The sequence below is a fragment of the Pseudophryne corroboree genome, chromosome 7 (genome assembly GCF_028390025.1).
Source record: "Pseudophryne corroboree isolate aPseCor3 chromosome 7, aPseCor3.hap2, whole genome shotgun sequence".
NCBI lineage: Eukaryota > Metazoa > Chordata > Amphibia > Anura > Myobatrachidae > Pseudophryne > Pseudophryne corroboree.
Genome location: NC_086450.1, coordinates 503286333 through 503305643, shown reverse-complemented (window position 1 = coordinate 503305643; position 19311 = coordinate 503286333). Strand labels below are relative to the sequence as shown.

General features: G+C 43.2%; 1 protein-coding gene across 4 annotated transcripts in view; it reads left to right on the top strand.

Annotated features, from left to right (window-relative positions):
- LOC134945811 (sulfotransferase 1C4-like) overlaps positions 1–19311 on the top strand; it is a 53390-nt gene that overhangs the window by 16796 nt on the left and 17283 nt on the right. For all 4 annotated transcript variants that reach the window (XM_063935323.1, XM_063935321.1, XM_063935322.1 and 1 more), the window contains 5 exons: positions 1081–1268; positions 3451–3576; positions 5478–5575; positions 6426–6552; positions 7658–7752. In XM_063935323.1, coding sequence (XP_063791393.1) covers positions 1082–1268; positions 3451–3576; positions 5478–5575; positions 6426–6552; positions 7658–7752 — 633 coding nt within the window. In that variant the 5' untranslated portion in view covers position 1081. The remainder of the gene's footprint in view (positions 1–1080; positions 1269–3450; positions 3577–5477; positions 5576–6425; positions 6553–7657; positions 7753–19311) is intronic.

Sequence of the window (19311 nt, the reverse complement as noted above, 5' to 3'; positions counted from 1 at the left end):
GTATGCGCTGACCGCCAGATATGCTGACATATCTTTAGGGGGTGTGGATCATTGGGTCGACCCTGTCTAGGTTGACAGTCACTAGGTCGACCACTGAAGTTCGACAGTAAGTAGGTTGACACTGACTGAAAGGTGACACATGACTAGGTCGACAGGTATGGACGGTCGACATGGTCATGAGGAATGTCGACACACAAAAGGTCAACACAGTTTTGGGGGGGTTTGACCTGAATTTCCATCTGGGACCACCAACAGTTGAAACGCGTCCCCTCGCGGGGCTCAACATGGTTCGGGTACGGTGGCTCACTACGCTCGCCACAAGGTTTAGAACCAACTCTATGCCCACTTGGAGAAAAGGTCCTGAACCCCCCCCCCCCCCCAAAAAAAAAAAACCCACAAAAAAATGGTGTCGACCTTTTGTGTGTCGAACTTGGCCTTGTCGACCTAATGACCATGTTGACCTTCCATATCTGTTGACCTAGTCATGTGTTGACCTTCATTAAGTGTTGACCTACTTACTGTCGACAGTCAGTGGTCAACCTAGTGAATGTCGACCTAGACTGCCGACCTAAAGACCGGATACCATCTTTGGGTATGTCTGCCATCGGCTGGCTGTGCTGCAAAGCTGGCGCAATATGTCGGTGAACTACGTCATTCGCAGACATATCGTGGCTGCACACCCGCCGACGGGCTCGCGATATTTCGGCCATTCACTCAAACGGCCGATATATCGCCTAGTGTGTACCCATCTTAAGACACGAGACAGACAACTAGATTGCAAGCTCTTGAGTGCAGGGCCCTCTACCCTCTGTCTCCTCTCTGTACCGTCTTCGGCAACCTTTCTATGACCTTGTCCCGTGTTAAAGCAGGATTAGATTTTTGTATGATTTAGTACATCGACCATCTGGCACTGCGCAGTTTTGTGGCACGTTATGGATGATGGTGATGATGAATGAAATTGCCATCAAGCAGGGATCTAGGGTCTGTCGGACATTGGGGCTGTAATAACCGGTAGCACAGTCCTGGTTCTAGAAGCTCGTACTGCGTTCTATTCTCACAATGCAATATCTTTATATCCAGAATGGATCCTTCCAAAATGGACCCAGAAACGATGGCTCAGCTAACGGAGATCTTGAAGCACCTCAGGCTTAATTTGGGGCAAGTGGACGGGATCCCGCTTCTGGAGAGCACCTGCGAAATCTGGGACAAAATCTATAACTTTCAGGCCCGTGAAGACGACGTCCTTATCTCTACATTTCCTAAAGCTGGTGAGTGACCCCAAACTGGGCGACATTAACTCCTTGTACGCCAGATAACTCTGCCCCCCCCCCCCCCCGCTTATTTCATGAGTCTATGCTCTCTATCTGCTCTGATATGACCGCTGTAGGGACGCTGCAGACATCCTTATTCAAGGGACCTCTGAAATTTAAGGGGATCTCCGCCTGCAGATAAATCTGCTGTAAAGGTGGATATGTTTATTTTGTAGCTTTTACGCCAACAGAACGGCTCTGTAGACACCGCTGAATCCAAAGCACAGAGGGGCAGATGTATTAAGCCTGGAGAAGTGATAAAGCAGTGATAAGTGGAAGGTGATAGCGCACCAGCCAATCAGCTGCTAACAGTCAATTTACATATTGGAGCTGATTGGCTGGTGAGTTATCACCTGGCACATATCACCTCTCCAGGCTTAATACATCGGCCCCAGAATTCCTCTGTCTTTCATATCAAAAGGCAAAGAAAATAAATCTGCAGCTAGAGTTTCCCTTTAACCTAACATGCTCCTGTGATATGTTTCCCAGCAGTTTTATATGCCGCTCTCCGATACGTGATACTATATTTAAATTATAGGTTACAATGTAACCATCGGCGTGGTACTCATTGTGATGAGAGCTTATTATCACATATTACACAACCGGATGCACCTGGCAGGACTAACCGTAATAAAAGTTGTTGTAATGGTGAGTCAGCAAATAGTAACAGTATAATTATTAGCATAGGACACACACACTGCCGCCGGGGTCTACTTACAGCTGGTGATGGGATTGCGGGCAGGCTGCTATTATATCGTACTCATAAACTAGGTTTCATGTAATTTTACATTCTGCTAATGATTAATGAATTAAATTAGTATTATTTGCACATGCTTTCCTGTATAACGATCCTCAAGTCACCCTATATTATTATAACTAGCGAAAACCGCCGAGCTGCTTACATCTGCACTGCGCCCTAGTAATAAGTGTTATTATATTAAGTATTCGCTTTTAGAGTAAATTACATTTCAGTATAATCGCGGTTATTTACTTATGAGAGGCAAAGTGGGCGAATTCTGGGCCTTATTTACCAAAAAAGCACATTAATGGGCAAAACCATGTGCAGTGCAGGTGGGGCAGATATGTAACATGTGCAGAGAGAGTTAGATTTGGGTGGGATAGGTCTAAATTGCAGTGTAGAAATAAAGCAGCCTGTATTTACCCTGCACAGAAACAATATAACCCACACAAATCTAACTCTCTCTGCACATGTCACATCTGCCCCACCTGCAGTGCACATGGTTTTGCCCATTGGTGTGCTTTTTTTGGTTTGCTAACAAAACTGAATCAGGCCTCCTATCCGCAGTTTTCATAGTGATATAAAACCTCTTATCGCAGCTATTTACCAATAAAATATCGCCAGAGCAGCTGCCAGGCTACCGTGCTTGTCTCTCCTGGAGTGGAGTCTCAAGGAAAGTGGGCTGCAGTGGGAGACTCGACAGCTCTGGCCAGAGGTTAGATGACGTGATTTACATTGATGTAAATCACATTCTCCAAGCATCGCCCCACACTGTAAAATGCAGGGAATAGCGGCTTTAAACAGCAGGATGGGGGTCATGGTGACGTTTAGCTCTGCCCCCTGCAGTGTATAGTGGCTTTAATGGTAGACAGGGCACAATTATATAAATGCAGCATATAGTGTTGCTGATAGAAACCTAGAACTTTTGATGGCAGATAAGAACCACTACACGCACACACTAGGGTTCATTTTTGTCCTAATTCAATTAACCTACCAGTATATTTTTGGATTGTGGAAGCAAACGGGAGCACCTGGAGGAAACTTACGCAAGCACGGGCAGAATATACATACTCCACACAGTTGGCGCAATGATGGGATTTGAACCCATGACGTCAGTGCTGTGAGGTAGTAATGCTAACCATTACACCATCCGTGCTGCCCTGAAATGGGGCAGATTTCACCAGACAATCCCAGTGTGTAGTTTTTCTTTCGGGCTCTACCCGTAGAAGGCAGCGACCCTTTAATACAAAGGGTTAAAGCCTAAATAATGGGTGTTATGTTCCTTTCATTGGAATAAAACCACCAGGAGCTGGTGTGTCGCTGATATGCGTGACCCTAAACAGGGGAGGAGGGGGTGGGGGGTGTCCAGACTGCGGCTCAGCTCATCTCCTCTTCTTACAGGTACCACATGGATGCAAGAGATTGTGGACCTGATTCTTCTACAGGGTGATGTGGAGAAGAGCATGCGTGCTCCCTGCTATGCCAAAGTGCCGTTTATAGAATTGTATCCAAAGCCTATGCCATCAGGTAACCGACGCGTACATACAGGGGGCGCTACCGAGCGCTGCTGCTTCTCACCCACTGTTTAGAATATTGTAGCTACCAAAGATTAGCTGACACTCTTAAAAACGTCTACAGAAACCAAAGTGAACAACAGTTGGAGCACTATACTCACTCATACAGTGGATATTTACAAAAATTCATGTATTCCATAAAACTGTAATTTTAAATATATAAATTCAAAAAGATTCTCAGTATCACATTGGAAAGACTTTTGCACATAAATATACAGTCATGCACAAAATATGTTAATCAACACATCTATAGCTCATGCTACGAAGTAGTGATCGCAATCTAAATCATCGCGCATGTGCCCAACGGCGTGCATGCGCGGAAGTGCAGAAATCGGCGAATATCAATTTCCGCATTTCATCGATTGATGCTGAATTAGGCCCGTAATGCGATGCGAGTTTTCAGGCAAATTCCAACTCGCACCTTCTCACACTCTGAAGTGCTGAAACAGTTAAAAAAAAAAAAAAAAAGATGTGTTAAAATACAGGTGACCTCTAGTCAAAAAAATTTTTGGGTATTTTAACAAACGGTGGTTCCAAAAATACCGGGGGAAGGGGGGGAAATATGGGAAGATGTAGGAGTCCCTGTATTTTTGGAACCAGCACCGGGCTGCACTACCGGGGACACACATTTATATAGGTCCCTGCGGCTCTGGCATTACCCCTTCCCCCAACTAGTCAGCCCTGGCTGGGGTTCCCTGGGGGAGTGGGACCCCCCCCCCCAATAAAGGCATCTCCCCCCCTCCAGGCAACCAAGGGTCAGGCCTGAAGCCCGGGGTTGTCCCCGGCATTCCTGGGCTGTGAATGTCAGGCTGATAACCCAAGTGTAAAATTAAGACTAAATGTTGTCTTTTACCTGCGGAACTACTGGTCCCAGCAAGCCTCCCCCGCATGCTGGTACTTGGAGAACCACAAGTACCAGCATGCGGGTCATTAAAGGGCCTGCTGGTACCTGTAGTTCCACCTGTAAAAGAATATTACAAGAAAAACAAGACACGCACACCTTACAGAGTATAACTTTAATAAAACATACTGGCACACTTACATTTACTTACCTACTGTACTATCCCATGAAGCGATTCTGCCCCCTTTTCCAGTAGAAATCCATAATGTACCTGTTCACTTCTATTCAACCTAGATCAGTCCTCTTGGGTCCATGTGGGCATCTAGGGGTTAAAAAAAAATGCAGTAACCCGAACCAGCGGACGTAAGGGGATCCATGTGTACACACATGGGTCCCCTTTTCCCGAAAGCTGGGTCTCCACGTGACTTGTGTCACTTGGAGACCCACCAGCCATCAGGGAGCGCCACTTCATAGCACTTTCCTGATTGGCTGTGTGCTCGTGGCCTGTCACTCAAGCAGAGCTCATAGACTTTTATGGAGGGCAAAAAATACAGTTTGAAGTCTATGGGTGGGAACCTGCAGTCTACCGCAAACCGCAAGGTTAATTGAGGTCACCCACAAGAGTGACCTCAGTTAGCCTTGCGGTCTTTGGTAGACTGCAGGTATTTGTTTCCCTCCATTAAAGTCTATGAGCTCTGCTTGAGTGACAGGCATTTTTTTTAACCCCTAGATGCCCACATGGACCCAAGAGGACCAGTCTATGCCAGACATAGGTTAGTATTTTTTCATTCTCTCCATGCCCTGCTTCCCACAGATTCTCCATCTGCCCCCTCCCTCCATCCTACAAATACCCTCATCTACCCCCTGTTTCCAGAGATACCCCATATGCCCTATCACTCCTTCCCAGATTAGCACAGACAGTGACGCAGGTGGGTGTGAATGTTAGCTACAATGAGAGTGATATAGTATTAGAAGGAAACCCTGGGATTAATAAGTCCTTCTGTATATTTAAGGAGTGGACGCAGCCAATGCAATGGAGTCTCCTCGTCTCCTCAAAACTCATCTTCCAATACAGCTGATGCCGCCATCTTTCTGGGAGAAGAACACGAAGGTGAGAGAGAGAGAGAGAAGCATCTTCTGTTCCTGACCCAAATTATTATTTATGTTTTTATTAATTTATTATTGATATCCCTTCTTTCTAAGCTGATGTGCAGAGAATGACCTCTATCTGTCTGCTGCCTTGTACCCGGGATCCCGTTCAGTGCCGGTGCAGGTTTTGATCATGTGACCAATGGTGGCACATAAAGGTGCGCCAAGTAGGCATCTCATTCAGACTCATGACTGTACACAGGGCTGCCATCAGAAAGTATGGGGCCCAGGACTGTCAAAATAGACAGGGCCCCTCCCTCCGGAAAAAAAAAGATTCTGCCACACTGCTTCACCCCTATGTGATGTCATACATTGTGACGTTACATATAGGTGGAGCGTTGCGGACCTACAGGAACGGTTTACAGAGAGCTGATGCTCAGAAAAGGCTTGTTCTCCCTGCGCATCAGACTGCTGTTGATTTACAGACTGGTGCAGCTCTACAGGTATTGGCGGTAAGGGCCCAGGACACAGGTCCCCACAGTCCCCCCCTGTTGGCTGCCGTGACTGTACACCAGGGCAGGGCTTTTAGTGACCTTAGCATAAACTCACAGATGCTACAGGGGCAAAAAACACAGACTCTGAGAGGTGGCCCTACTAGTCCCCATACTCAGGGAGACAACAGAAACCCCATAGGATCTCTACTGTGGCCTCTCTAACTGCTCCTTAATAAGTTGTTGAGACTTAATTTCTCCTGATTGACTAACCTCTGCTGTGTTCCTGACATTGGTGTAACTGGCTTGGCTTTGCGCAATGTGTAATAATGTTCGTATCGATTTGCGTAATTGTATGTGTGCTCTTCCTCTTCCCGACAGATTATATACGTAGCTAGGAATGCAAAGGATTGCATGGTTTCATACTTTCACTTCCAGAAGATGAATAAGGGCATGCCGGAGCCTGGAACCTGGGACGAATATTTCTCATTGTTCCTGGCAGGAAATGGTGAGACAAAGGGTTGACTATAATTGGTAATGACCCTCAGGCTGTTCAAGCTGTGACTCCTTATTAAATAAATGTCCTCAAAATAAATGTTTCCACCATAGGAACTGAACACTGTAGATGGTCAGGCTCTCCTATACAGCTCAAACGGGGCATTAGGTCCTTCTGCAGTACTAGGTCTGCTCTGAGAGAGGACAGTCTTTGGGTTCCAGCAGATGAAGTAGAACACAGGGCATCAGTCACTGTAGTCGCTGTGTGATAGTGGACATGGCCATGCTGCAGATCAATACAAGCAGCCCCCAATAGCTTTCCATGGGGACAACTTAGCTGCAAAATCTGCCAATGTAAAGCATTCTGGAGCTTCTCGTTGGTCAACATGATCCTCTCCAGGACCAGGATGGACAGAATGCTCTGCTCCTGGACTTCCCTCGTAATCTATGTTTGCCCTCATCTGTGGTGAGACACCTTTCTTATTAAATGGCTAGTTCAACACTGGTGATGGCAAATTACAAATTAAGAGAGAAAGTCCAGGAGCAGAACATTCTGTCCCTCTTGGAATGGGTCATGTTGGGAGTTATTCGTTAACCTATAGTAGCATATGGGCTATTCCATTGTGAATTTTACTGGAAAGTAGTGATGAGCGGATTCGGTTTTACTCGGTTTTACTCGGTTCTCAAAACGGCATCTTATTGGCTCACGGATGTCACGTGTTTTGGATAGCCAATAAGATGCCGTTTTGAGAACCGAGTAAAACCGAGTAAAACCGAGTAAAACCGAACCTCGCTCATCACTACTGGAAAGGGATCCTCAGGATGCCTGACCACCGCCCCCACACTGATGCATGCGCCGTCTGATGTGCCTTAGAGCCACAGCGTACAAACACGGAAGCAAAGTGATGGCGGTAGTTATTACTTTTGCTTCTAATCCTTAGGCGGGACAGGGTTTGCTGGTAAGCTCCATACCAGCCCCTGTAGTATAATTGCAAGCCGTAAGTTACATAACCACATTGCAATTATGGGCAATATTTCCCCATCTCGACCGCATTAAAAAAGCAGCATGTGTCAGGGCGAGGTACAATCGTTAAAAATAAAATCCTTTTTATTTTCAGTGGCGTGGGGAAGTTGGTTTGACCATGTAATTGGCTGGTGGAAGGCTAAAGACAAACATCAAATTCTCTACGTCTTCTATGAGGATTTGGTGGAGGTGAGAAGGATTGAAAGGGGCACAGAGTGTATACGTATCTCTGTCTGTCTGTCTGTCTGTCTGTCTGTCTGTCTGTCTGTCTGTCTGTCTGTCTGTCTGTCTGTCTGTCTGTCTGTCTGTCTGTCTAATTATCTCATATATCTATCTATCTATCTCATATCTATTTATTTATTTATCTATCTATCTCATATCTATTTATTTATCTATCTATCTATCTATTGAGAATGCTGATATTTATTACCTTATTAAACACTCTAAAAGGTTAAGAGACTTTGTACGCTATTGGAGTATGTAGTACCGTAAGGGTACGCACTTTGCGTACCAGACGTTCAGCCGTGGATGAGACGCATGAGCGGCACGTTCGCTTGCGTAGAGGCAAGCACGCTATAGGCTGCCGACTACCGTAATGATACGCTAACAGCGTAGCGGACGCTCGAGACCACGAGAAGATCACCAGCGGCGCAGACGCTCGCAAGATGACAATCAGTAAACCTTGTATGTAACACACAGAAAGGATGTTCTTATGCTGTAAACCTTGTACTAAAACACTGTAGCGATATAACACTGTTTGAGCGGTTTGAGACGCTCCTATTACCCCTTGCAATATAATGAACACACAATACCGTGTTAAGGATCCAACACCTTTTACTAACAAGAGTCTTAAGTTATTTCGAAAAGAGAAACAGTTCACAAGTCATACGCTACAAACTAACATATAATTCTAACAGAGTATCTAGACAGTAATATACACAATAGAGAACGATCGCATTACAAATACATAGACTAAGTGTGAATGGCTAACAATATACGGGTAACAAAGTGGCAACAGAGAAACATACCATACGGGGATCACACGCAGGCGCAACCGGAATCCAGTCCTCCAATTATCAGCGATTACTGTTGAAGAGAGAGTACTGGCTGGCCTGGGGACGGTGACCCTTATATACACTGCACACAATACAGTACAATGGTCCCTATATTCTTATTGTTCATTGGACACAGGAATTCGTCTTCGCATTATAACAAAAGGTCATAGGTTGATTCATACAGGTGGGCTGTGACTATTTCCAACTGCTCAGGTGGGTGGGAAACTAGGTTTCCCGCCGCATGGATAATAAAGTGCAAATAATAGTAAAAGTCCATAAACTTCTTATGTCCATAACTATTCGCACGAGCGATTAATCCGCTTCAAACCAACACCGGAATATTGCTAATTAAATACTCTTCCGATGGATACTAAACACCACTGCGTAACCCCTGTCTGACCCTTCGTATCAAACAAAGAGGGATCTCTTTGTCCATGAACATGCTACATTAACTAAACTTTCAGATTCTATCAAAGGGACCATAATCTACAAAATACATTATATGGCTAAAATATGTAACGATCGAGTCGCACGCTAGACGCGCACAAACTCTACCGTAAATGCGCATACCGTGCGCCTGCGGGTGCACGCAACAGCGAGTATGCGCACGCACGGGAGAGCGCATGTACGCGCAGCGGGGACACGCATGAGGTGCAAATATGGCAGTGTGCATCATGATATTTTTCTGAGTTTGACAGTCCACCCTTTGGCAGTCACCAATAACTGCCACTTCCTAAAACATTTCAAAAAGAGAAAAATATATGTCATGTGTAAATACATTTCCATGGTCGGGTAGGGGAGGAGAGAAGAAGGTGTGAAAAGGGTATGACCTAGTGAGATAGCGGAAGCATGTGTGTATGAATCCATGTTTGGGGGGTCATGTATCATCGTGCCGTACGTGTTTTAAATCAAGCTTCGAGGTATTGCGAAGTATACATTTGAATTCCTTCTTATCCCGTTTTAAGGGTCTGTGGATGGGCTGTCAAACTTTACCGAGCTCTTTTCGGCTTTTAGTTGCAACAAAATGGGGGAGCACATTTTAGTAGATGATACATGAATGGGGGAATATGTGATTGCTGATATTTGTGCCTGTATTTCCTATCGACTATGTGTGTCATTACCTGAAGGTTGTAGAGATGAAGATAAGAAACAATTATGGTTAATGCAGTGGTATTCTATGTGAGGTTAATATGCATTTGTTGGTTTAAGTCTTGTCTGAAGTCTTGTCGGAAGTCTTGTCGGAAGTCTTGTCGGAAGTCTCCTTTGGGCTTTTGCTATTAACGGTATGCAAAAAGCTTTGTCAATGTCCATAGACTTACAAAAAAAGTTGGGCTAGCGTAAATTTTAAATTTCTAGGGAAACTGGGGGTCTATGGCATAGTCCATCTGTTGTCTGTATACAAGGTTGTCAAACTTTTTCTTTAGTCCGTCCGTTGTCTGTATACAAGGCTGTCAAATTCTTCTTCCAAGCGGATGTCTTTTCACCTTGGAGAGAAACAAAGGAGAAACAGGTGAAAGAAACGGACCGTAGAATCACATTTTCATCACATCATTATCTCTATCGTTGGGTCATAAATCAAATCCATTGGAATTACAATTTCCTCACTCCTTAGACTCATTACCCTGGAACTACGTTTACACTTCGTTAAAGCTTGACCGCATCTAAATATCAAGCCAATCGATATGACAACACCCAGGATACATAGAAGAAACTTCCCTACATTCATTATAACTCCTTGAGCCCATTCTCCTAAACCAGAGAACCAATTTCGCGGGTTCAACCATGACACCCAACCGATCAGCTCATTACTCACAGCAGCAAGGGTGAGATTGTGTCTCCTGCGAAATTCCCACTTTAATTGGAGAATGTCGTCCATCTTTTGGTCTATGACCTCGACCGGGTCCTCGGTACTATTCGTAATATAAGTGCAGCATTTCACGCTGTACTGCGTTGCCAGTGTGACACAATATCCACCTGTCACTGCCGTGAGATAATTAAGTACCATCCTATGCTGAACCAGTTCTGTTTTATAAGCTTGGAGCTCTCTTCCAGTATACCTAGAAGTGTCGTCATACATTTCGGTGATATTGTCTAATAAATTTGCAAGCGCAGATATGTATCTATAATTCAACACTCCTCTAGCGGTGCGAGTGAAGTCTAACGCGAGTAGAACCTGAATCCCGGTGGATTCATGGATCAGATCAGAGGCCGGATGCTCTGTCCTTTCTGTCAGTTGCCTTTTAACTACGTGCTCGTAATGAGTGTGAGTATAAGGAGCTTGGGCACCACGGTGAATATCTTTCATTTTGGTGTGCGATACAGTCATTACCTCAGGCAGTACTTTTCCAATATAACACAATCCTTCAGAGTTTGGGGCAAGCCACTTATACGCCTTCCTCCCGCATATGAAATATGCATAATCGGGGAGAACATATGGGACGGAGTAGGACATAACCATATTACACATTTTCCATATGAAATCTCCTAACCCTAATTCTCCCATCTGTTTAGCACATGTATCCGTTTGTATGATATGTGCACAGTATCCTGGTGATACCTCTCCAACTCTCATGATCCTATTTCCTAGGGTATACCTATATCGGAAAGATTTTCCACTACCGGCTATGTGGCGTATAAGCTCTGTATCTGTTGGCATTCTATCTGCTCTATAGGAAAAGGTCATGGTTTGGTTACTCCATGACACTTCCCAATTTCCCGGCTTTCGGGGATTGGAAATGTTAAAACATATTAGGGATCTATCCACATGATATTGGTGGAGCTTCAAACTAGGAGGACTGGAGATATTAAACCTCCTGTCCACCGGTCTCCCACCCTTTAGCTCAAGTACCTCCCCTACCGTTAAAGGGAATGGTACTAATCCTGATTTGCTATGGCCTTGAGGTACTTGGGAGCATACCCAACAATCTGTCTGATTTAACACATCCCCCACTAAGGAGTGATAGTCACTCAATGGATGCCGGTCCATGTGGATATTAAAACTGGACTGACATTTCTTGATGCACCCATCCTCAACTACATTGTCACAGAGTCTACAGATACAGTTCTCTTCAGCTAACAATCCTTCACAATTCCTTCTATTGTCAATGCTATCGGATCGTTTTCTGATACTCGCCTTTACTTGTTGATTATGTTGTTCTTGGAAAACTACGCCTCCATCTTTGTCATCAGAACCTTTCTGGATCCTTTCTCGACCTCATTGGTACTCTCACCGAAACAGACTGCTCTGGTCAACATCATGGTCAACAGGAAAATCCATATCACAGTCTCTTGGGGCAAGTCCATCTTACAGGAGGAGAAAAGGAGAAATTTGTAATGGGGGTACAGGAAAACAGTTTGAGGGGGAGAGAAACTTGTTACGATAATTAGTTCTCTAGTCTTGTTGTTCTTCTTGTTCTGCTGTCATCTCAAAGGTGCTGTCTCTCAGTCTTCCAACCGAACACTCTGGTGATGCAATATTTCTTCCAAACCAGCGATCTTTCTGTAAGGAGCAAAATTCTTGCATCACCATTTGTCTAACTGATGTGTGACATACCATCTTTAAAACATGAAAACATGAGAAAGAAGAGAGAGAGAAAAAAACAAGAGAGAGAGAACCGTTCATATATGCATATATCACATAAATCAACAATAAACAACAACAGGAAAAAAAACATTTTTCAAACACTTTAAAACATTGTCAGATCTGTCGTTCAACATCAGGCTGTATCTACATGTCCAATGGTATCCTTGCGCAGTCCCTCCTACCAGCACCTCCATACTTCACCCTTTGTATCTGGCCAGGATACATTGATGTGGGTAGGTCATGCTGGGGTTTGGTAGACTTTTGCAAAGACCAAATAGTCAGGTGATGTTGGAGCTGTTGTGGTGAACGTCAGAGATGAGGAAAAAAACACTTTACAGGTACATTACAACGTTTTACCAGGTCATTCCTGTGTCATCAAGGAATGCCCTCCCAAGCTTATTAACTGTTACCTCAGGCTTACCATCAGTCCTAATGATCACCTTTCCTGACTACATATCATGGGTGTGGCTCAAAATTTTACATATGTGGTACCATTACGATTTTGTGTATCATAACTCTGTTCATGTTCTTGTCTAGGGGGTCTGACTTTATGTGGGCTGTTACCGTTGCTGGCATACTGCCCTTCTCTTTTACAAAGATCACAAGCCCTGGGCTTCCTCCAAGTGTCAGTGAAATGGGGTCTTGGTTGATTTGATGCCTCCTCAAACGCTTGGATGCTCATCACCATCAACCACTCTCCCTGTGCTTCCCTGATTCCTTGGATACCATGATTATGTCGTTGTCTAGGGAGTTGATATACCTTCTGTGAATCTTTGATCATACAATTACGTGCAAAATGACCTTCCTTCTGGCAATTGTAACACTTTATCACCTTTGACTTAGACTTACCCACCGGGACCTGAGGCTTCTTATCTGCCTGTGCTTTGTTCAGTCTACAGTCTCGTGCAAAATGTCCCTCTTTATGACAACTGTAACAAACTACCACATTTGAATTTCTCGCAGGGGTTTGGGGCTTAAGCTGGTGTGGCTTTGTTGCCAGGGCTTTTCCACTGGTTGTCATTTGCTTACTGCCTTGTGACTTCAGGTGTTTGCTAATGTTCAGATCATGATCAATAGCGGCCTCTTTTTTAATGCAGCCACCGAGATATTTCTCCAGTTTGGGTTGGTGGTCTGTATCCTTGTTCTCAACACCTCCTTTAAACCATTCATTAATACCTTAACCGCTACTTCTCTGTGCGGTGCACTTGTTTCAATGTTTCCTATACCTGTATACCTAGTCATGTCCTGCAATGCCTGATGGAAATAATCAGAAATACTTTCCCCTTCGTTTTGTCTTATGGAGAAAATTTTGTTCCACTCGACAATGGCTGGGAAATATACTCCTAACTGTCGGTTGATCTGCTTAATACATTCCTGATTGTTTTCCTCCGTACGTGGTACCTCTGTGTTTAATTTACAATCAGCAATAAATTTCGCAGGGTCAACGCTGGAGGGCAAACATGCCCTCAGCACTGTCCGCCAATCTTTGTTGGTGGGTTCTGTGGCGTTTCCTAATTCTTTAATAAATCTCTGACATGAAACTAGATCTTCACTGGGATCAGGGAATTCCGACATAATTGATCTCCATTCTGTCCAGGACCAGGGACGGCGCATTGCACTGTCCTTGACGGGAATGATTCCCTGATCGTCAGTCTTCCCATTGGGGACTGTGATCACCCTGACAGGACTGAATTCAATTACATCACCTTGTGTTGGTCTTACAATATGGGGTACATTTGTTTGTGCGTGATATATAACACCGTACGTACCTGTGGACACGACCTCACCTGACCCTCCGTTAGGGGGTTTGATTACTGTCTTTACCAATTTGGTCGCGTCCACCTGGATGTCTCGTAGGCTGGATGCTGGAAGAGGTGCCGATATCGTGCTGGGCTCACTTTCTTGCTGGTAATCCTGAGGGAAGTTTAACATGGGGTGCGACTTGCACAGGTTAACAGTTGTACATTTAACAGTTTTGCATTTATCATAGTTACAGGTGTTACTTTTATCATTGTTATATTTATTACAATTATTCTTTTCATTACTACATTGGTTAAGTGCACTCTTATTGTGCACCCGCAAGTCGTTCTCTGCAGCCACTTTGTCCCCTACTATATATGGTGGTGGTGCCGTTGCTATCAGACTCCTACCAGGATTTGAATTTTCTTTCTGAGCTAATTCCTGCTGTATTTCACTCTCCTGTTGCCATAACTGTAAACAATCATTTTGTCTAATCCTCTGCTTGGCAGATTTTATTAGACCTATCCTTTTTCGTGGGTTCTGCAATACCTCAGGGTTCAGACTGTCTACCCGGGGAGACTGCTCCCCATCATCCTCTGTCATACGTTCCCATTCTTTGAATACCTGTGTGTGTGATCCTTCACACATTAACCGTGCGGACCCTTTGGGCCAGCAACTACCAACGTGAACCCTTGTTGGACGTCCCTTCTTTGAACAACTGGCCCCCATCGTTTGTAGATATTGCTGTCTTAGCTAATTCTTACAAACAGACCAAATTTGCCCGCGGTAAGGCGACGGTGAAAGTTTAACCAGTGCTTTCACTCACTTCTGCTTTCCGGTAACCTCTATTTACTGGGGCGTGTGGGAGTATGCGATCCCTCCCCAGTAAGTATTGGTTGTTAGAGATTTCCTGAGTGAACAGCGAAACTCCCTTAAAATAACAAACACCTACACAAATCACGTTAGAATGTACAAATAGCGTTTATGATCCCACAGTAAATTGTTAATGGGTATCAAGGTAACAAACTAATGCACACAATTACGTGCGGTACAGTCGCACTGCGTATAAGTAACTATTACTTATCCGCCTTACGACCAACGGAATCGGTTGTTTAGGCTGCGAAACCTTCAGCCGGAGCTTTTACCTTGACTATATGGGTGTTACGCCAAACCCCCCCAGGGCTGCGCTTAAATACCTCGCAGTCCTTTTGTCTGCGGAAACTACTTCCTCCTTTACTTTATACAATGTTAACGCGGGCAAGCCAGTCCACGCCACCAAGTGTCCACTCACCTGATGTGGTCTCCGACGGGATCCCGATTTGTGGGTTCACAAAAATAATACCTTAAGTTCCACACTCACTCCTATTCAATCATATACACTTTTAATCTTTCTGTACAGAAATTCCTTTCATACAGGTAGGGGTCCAATCCCTGGGTTTGCAGTAGAAAAAGGTTTTCTTTTAACTAATACTTTTTGGGAAACTGAACTGAACAACCGTGTGCTATTTATCAGGTGGCTATACTATACCGCCCACCCTAAACAAGGTTATTGTGTGATTTGAGTCTCAATGGGCGTATCCGTACGCTCCGTTGCGTAAAACACGCCACGTGCGTATGCCTTTGCGTCACGTACGTGCTTTTGCACGTTGTCCGAGACACTTATGCACAAAGTGCAGATACGCCCACATCGACACAATCAACACGTTTTTATCAATGTAAACAATATTCAACAGAAATCGCTTACCGTACACCACACAGTATTTGCTATGCTGTGTGTGTGTCCTTTACAATTACATCCTTAACAATTATCCTTTGTAATCTCAACTAAATAGCACCAGATTCCTCCGCATGTGTCTAATAATCAATTCTAATGGCAACAAGAAAGTGAGCTGCAACAATGTAGATGAGTAGAGAGAGCACCACTTTCCGTCAAACTCAAGTGACAGGTCGACACGCCTACAATTATGCAAATCAAGCCTTAACCATGCCCCTAATTATGCAAATCACGCCCCTAATCACTCCTCCGACACTCCCACTTTTCCTCCCCTTCTGATGTTGTTTTATCGGAAATAAGCTTACAAAAGGAGTTATAAGCGTAGTTTAATCATTGAAAAGCCTCCTGTTTATTAACTGTTAGATGATGCAGCAATGTATATTATTTCCAGTTGATTTGTGTGTTGTTAACTCTTAGTTGCACCAGTAAATGTTATATCCAATTGATTTATAAAATAAGGCTGCAAGCTATGAGCTTTGTTACAGATAGCTGACCTATTAATGGCAGGGCAAACAGACGTATGTGTGCATTAAGAGTTCACTATATGTGTATTTTAAGCTATGGTGTTTGTGACAGATTAGTAAATTAATGACCGGTACAAATAGACGTGTCATTTGTTTTAATTAGTAGTTGACATAGATGTCTAGGATGTCCTTACGTTGGGGGTAATTCCAAGTTGATCGCAGCAGGAAATTTTTTTGCAGTTGGGCAAAACCATGTGCACTGCAGGGGAGGCAGATATAACATTTGCAGAGAGAGTTAGATTTGGGTGGGTTATTTTATTTCTGTGCAGGGTAAATACTGGCTGCTTTATTTTTGCACTGCAAATTAGATTGCAGATTGAACACACCACACCCAAATCTAACTCTCTCTGCACATGTTATATCTGCCTCCCCTGCAGTGCACATGGTTTTGCCCAATTGCTAACAGAATTCCTGCTGCGATCAACTTGGAATTACCCCCGTTGTTTACGTTGTTACAGACAGATTAGTTAATACAATATTGTACAATACACATAGACGTGTCATTTGTTTTAATTAAGCGTAGACACAGCGGTCTAGGTGGTCCTTATGCTTTTTTATATTTAGAGCTATTTGACTGATGCAAACAAGAAAGTTGCAGGGTTAATTAAGTTCTGTTACTAGGGATATGATAATTTGTAAGACTGGGGAATTTGCTAGTGACCGAAGGTTGAACTAATAGGGCAAGCAGACATGACCAGACTTGTCTGGTCATTAATTAAGGTCTATCAAGAGTGCTATGAGAACACGAGTTTGTAATTGACTGGTTGTCGGATGTAAAATGACATACACGCTATGGATAATGATATATTATCAATTAGCAGCGGTTGGTGGTTAAGAGATATAGAGAGAGAACCATTTTAACTGCGCTGCAGTAACACGACTGGTAATAAGCATAATACTTAATTGACGGTTTATAGATGCTAACCAGTATTGATAGAGCCTAATGGTTAGCAACAAGTAGTACAAATCGGTAAAATCATTCTGCGTCATATAGGAACTAAACTGTTTTTATCATTTGACGAGCGAAATATTTTAAACATTAATGCCGTTTCACATTTGAAATGCTGTGGCTACATTAACAATACTTGACAGACATACATATTAAACCTAAATGTTGCTAAAATATAGCAGCAAGATGGCGCTAAGCATGTGTGTGTATATATATATATATATATATATATATATATATATATATATATACTAATATCGTTTGTAAAAACACAGCGTGTTTATATTCAAAATGTTGGCATTGCTTTATGGAAGATAAAGCCGTATAAATTAATTGTATAACATAAACAGGTGTAAAATTATGTGTTTATTAATAAATAAGCTGTTTTTTGAAAATCGATTTGTACATACCCCCTATAGCTCCACCCGAAGGGTCTGAGTTTTGCATGTGTCAACAACATTTCAGCTTTATAAGGAGAGTCCTGTAACCATTCCATAACAGCGTTGAAATCTATCACACAGAAGATACTGAGTCATTGCAACACAAAAAAGTGCACTTGTTCTTGCAAACTTGGTGTTTTTTTAATGCAAACAGCAGCAGCCATTTTCTCAGTCTGGATAAGGAGGGGTGGTACTGGCTTTGTTCTGCATGCTGATGCTGATAATAATAATAATAATCAGTTTTATACATTGATAAATGCACCACACTGCATTTGTCAGGAAGTATTAACAGTACCATGTCCCAGTTGGGGGTTTGGTGTCCCCGTCCTCCTCTAGGCTGGAGAATAGGCAGCTGGTAGAACGCAAGCATTATTGTCTTGATGCATAGGAATGGCATGGTATTGGTAGCTTTGGATAACCAGTTTCATCATACAGCGGGCTTAGTTATTATTCATGCATATTAGCATTTCCCTATTTACTTTCAAAACACTTACTAAAAATAATAAACAATTAGGTGTAAAACATATTTGATTCCCCCTTACTCATTCTGCCGGAGACTACCTGAAATAGTAGCAATCTACATGATCCCCTGAATAGTTACTCAATCTCCCTGACCAAAAATAAATAAAAAAATCAGCGATACATACATTCAAAAGAGATCAGCTGCGACATTTCCCTGTATTGGTTATAAGGTACAATGATCCCTATGGTCGGGATTCCGGCGTCGGTATTTCGACCGCTGGGATTCCGGCCGGCGGCATTTAGTACTGATACCCCATTGGCCACATGCATTTTAAATAATGTTTTATCGTGCCCACGTACAGTATATGGAACATAATGTAATAAACAATACACAAAGAAATACGGCAAAATAGCAGTGTCTTTTCTTCAGCAAGTAGATCTTGCTAACTTTGGTTATTATTTACATTTGGATGTAAGTCATTTTCATGACACGACTCTCAGATGTAACAGTACGTGTCCGCGTTGATATGTGTTAATTTCACAATATCACTGAAATGCTTTTTCAAAAGTAGGAAAGTATGATGTAAAATGAAATATTTGTTGTCTACACATGGCAGTGGTATCTACAGCTCCCATACACTGCTGTGTTTAGCATTCTGGGATATTCCGTGTTGATAGACCCCATTTGAATATGCTAACAGTATTAGCATTGGAAGCCCTGAAAAAAATAAAAAAAATGTGTATATCGCTGCATACATACCACATATTACTGTGTATTACAACGTGTATAAAAATGCTTACACCAACAATGTTGTCAGGCAGTGCTTAGTCAATTGGTAATACGTTGGCAGTCGTTTACTCTAACTCTATATCCCTAGCGCACTGTTACCAGCCTACCTCCTGTTCCCTGAGCTGTTTGGGCTTTCTCAAACTGGCTAATATTGTTACAGACTGTTACAACTTTACACGCCGGAATAAATGTGAGATTTTGTATGTTACACAGGTTTAATTCGTGGTTTTTTACAGACAATTCAATTTAAAACATGTTTCAAACGTAGCCGATTATGCCTAGTCATGGATCGGTTTTAATTATTTCTGCAAGATGATGTACAGTATGTTGGCTTTAATAAAAGCAGTTGTCTTAACTGACCGATCTATGTATTTTGGTAGGCCTTTCATATACGGCTCAACAACTTCTTTAATAATGTCATGTTTACATTT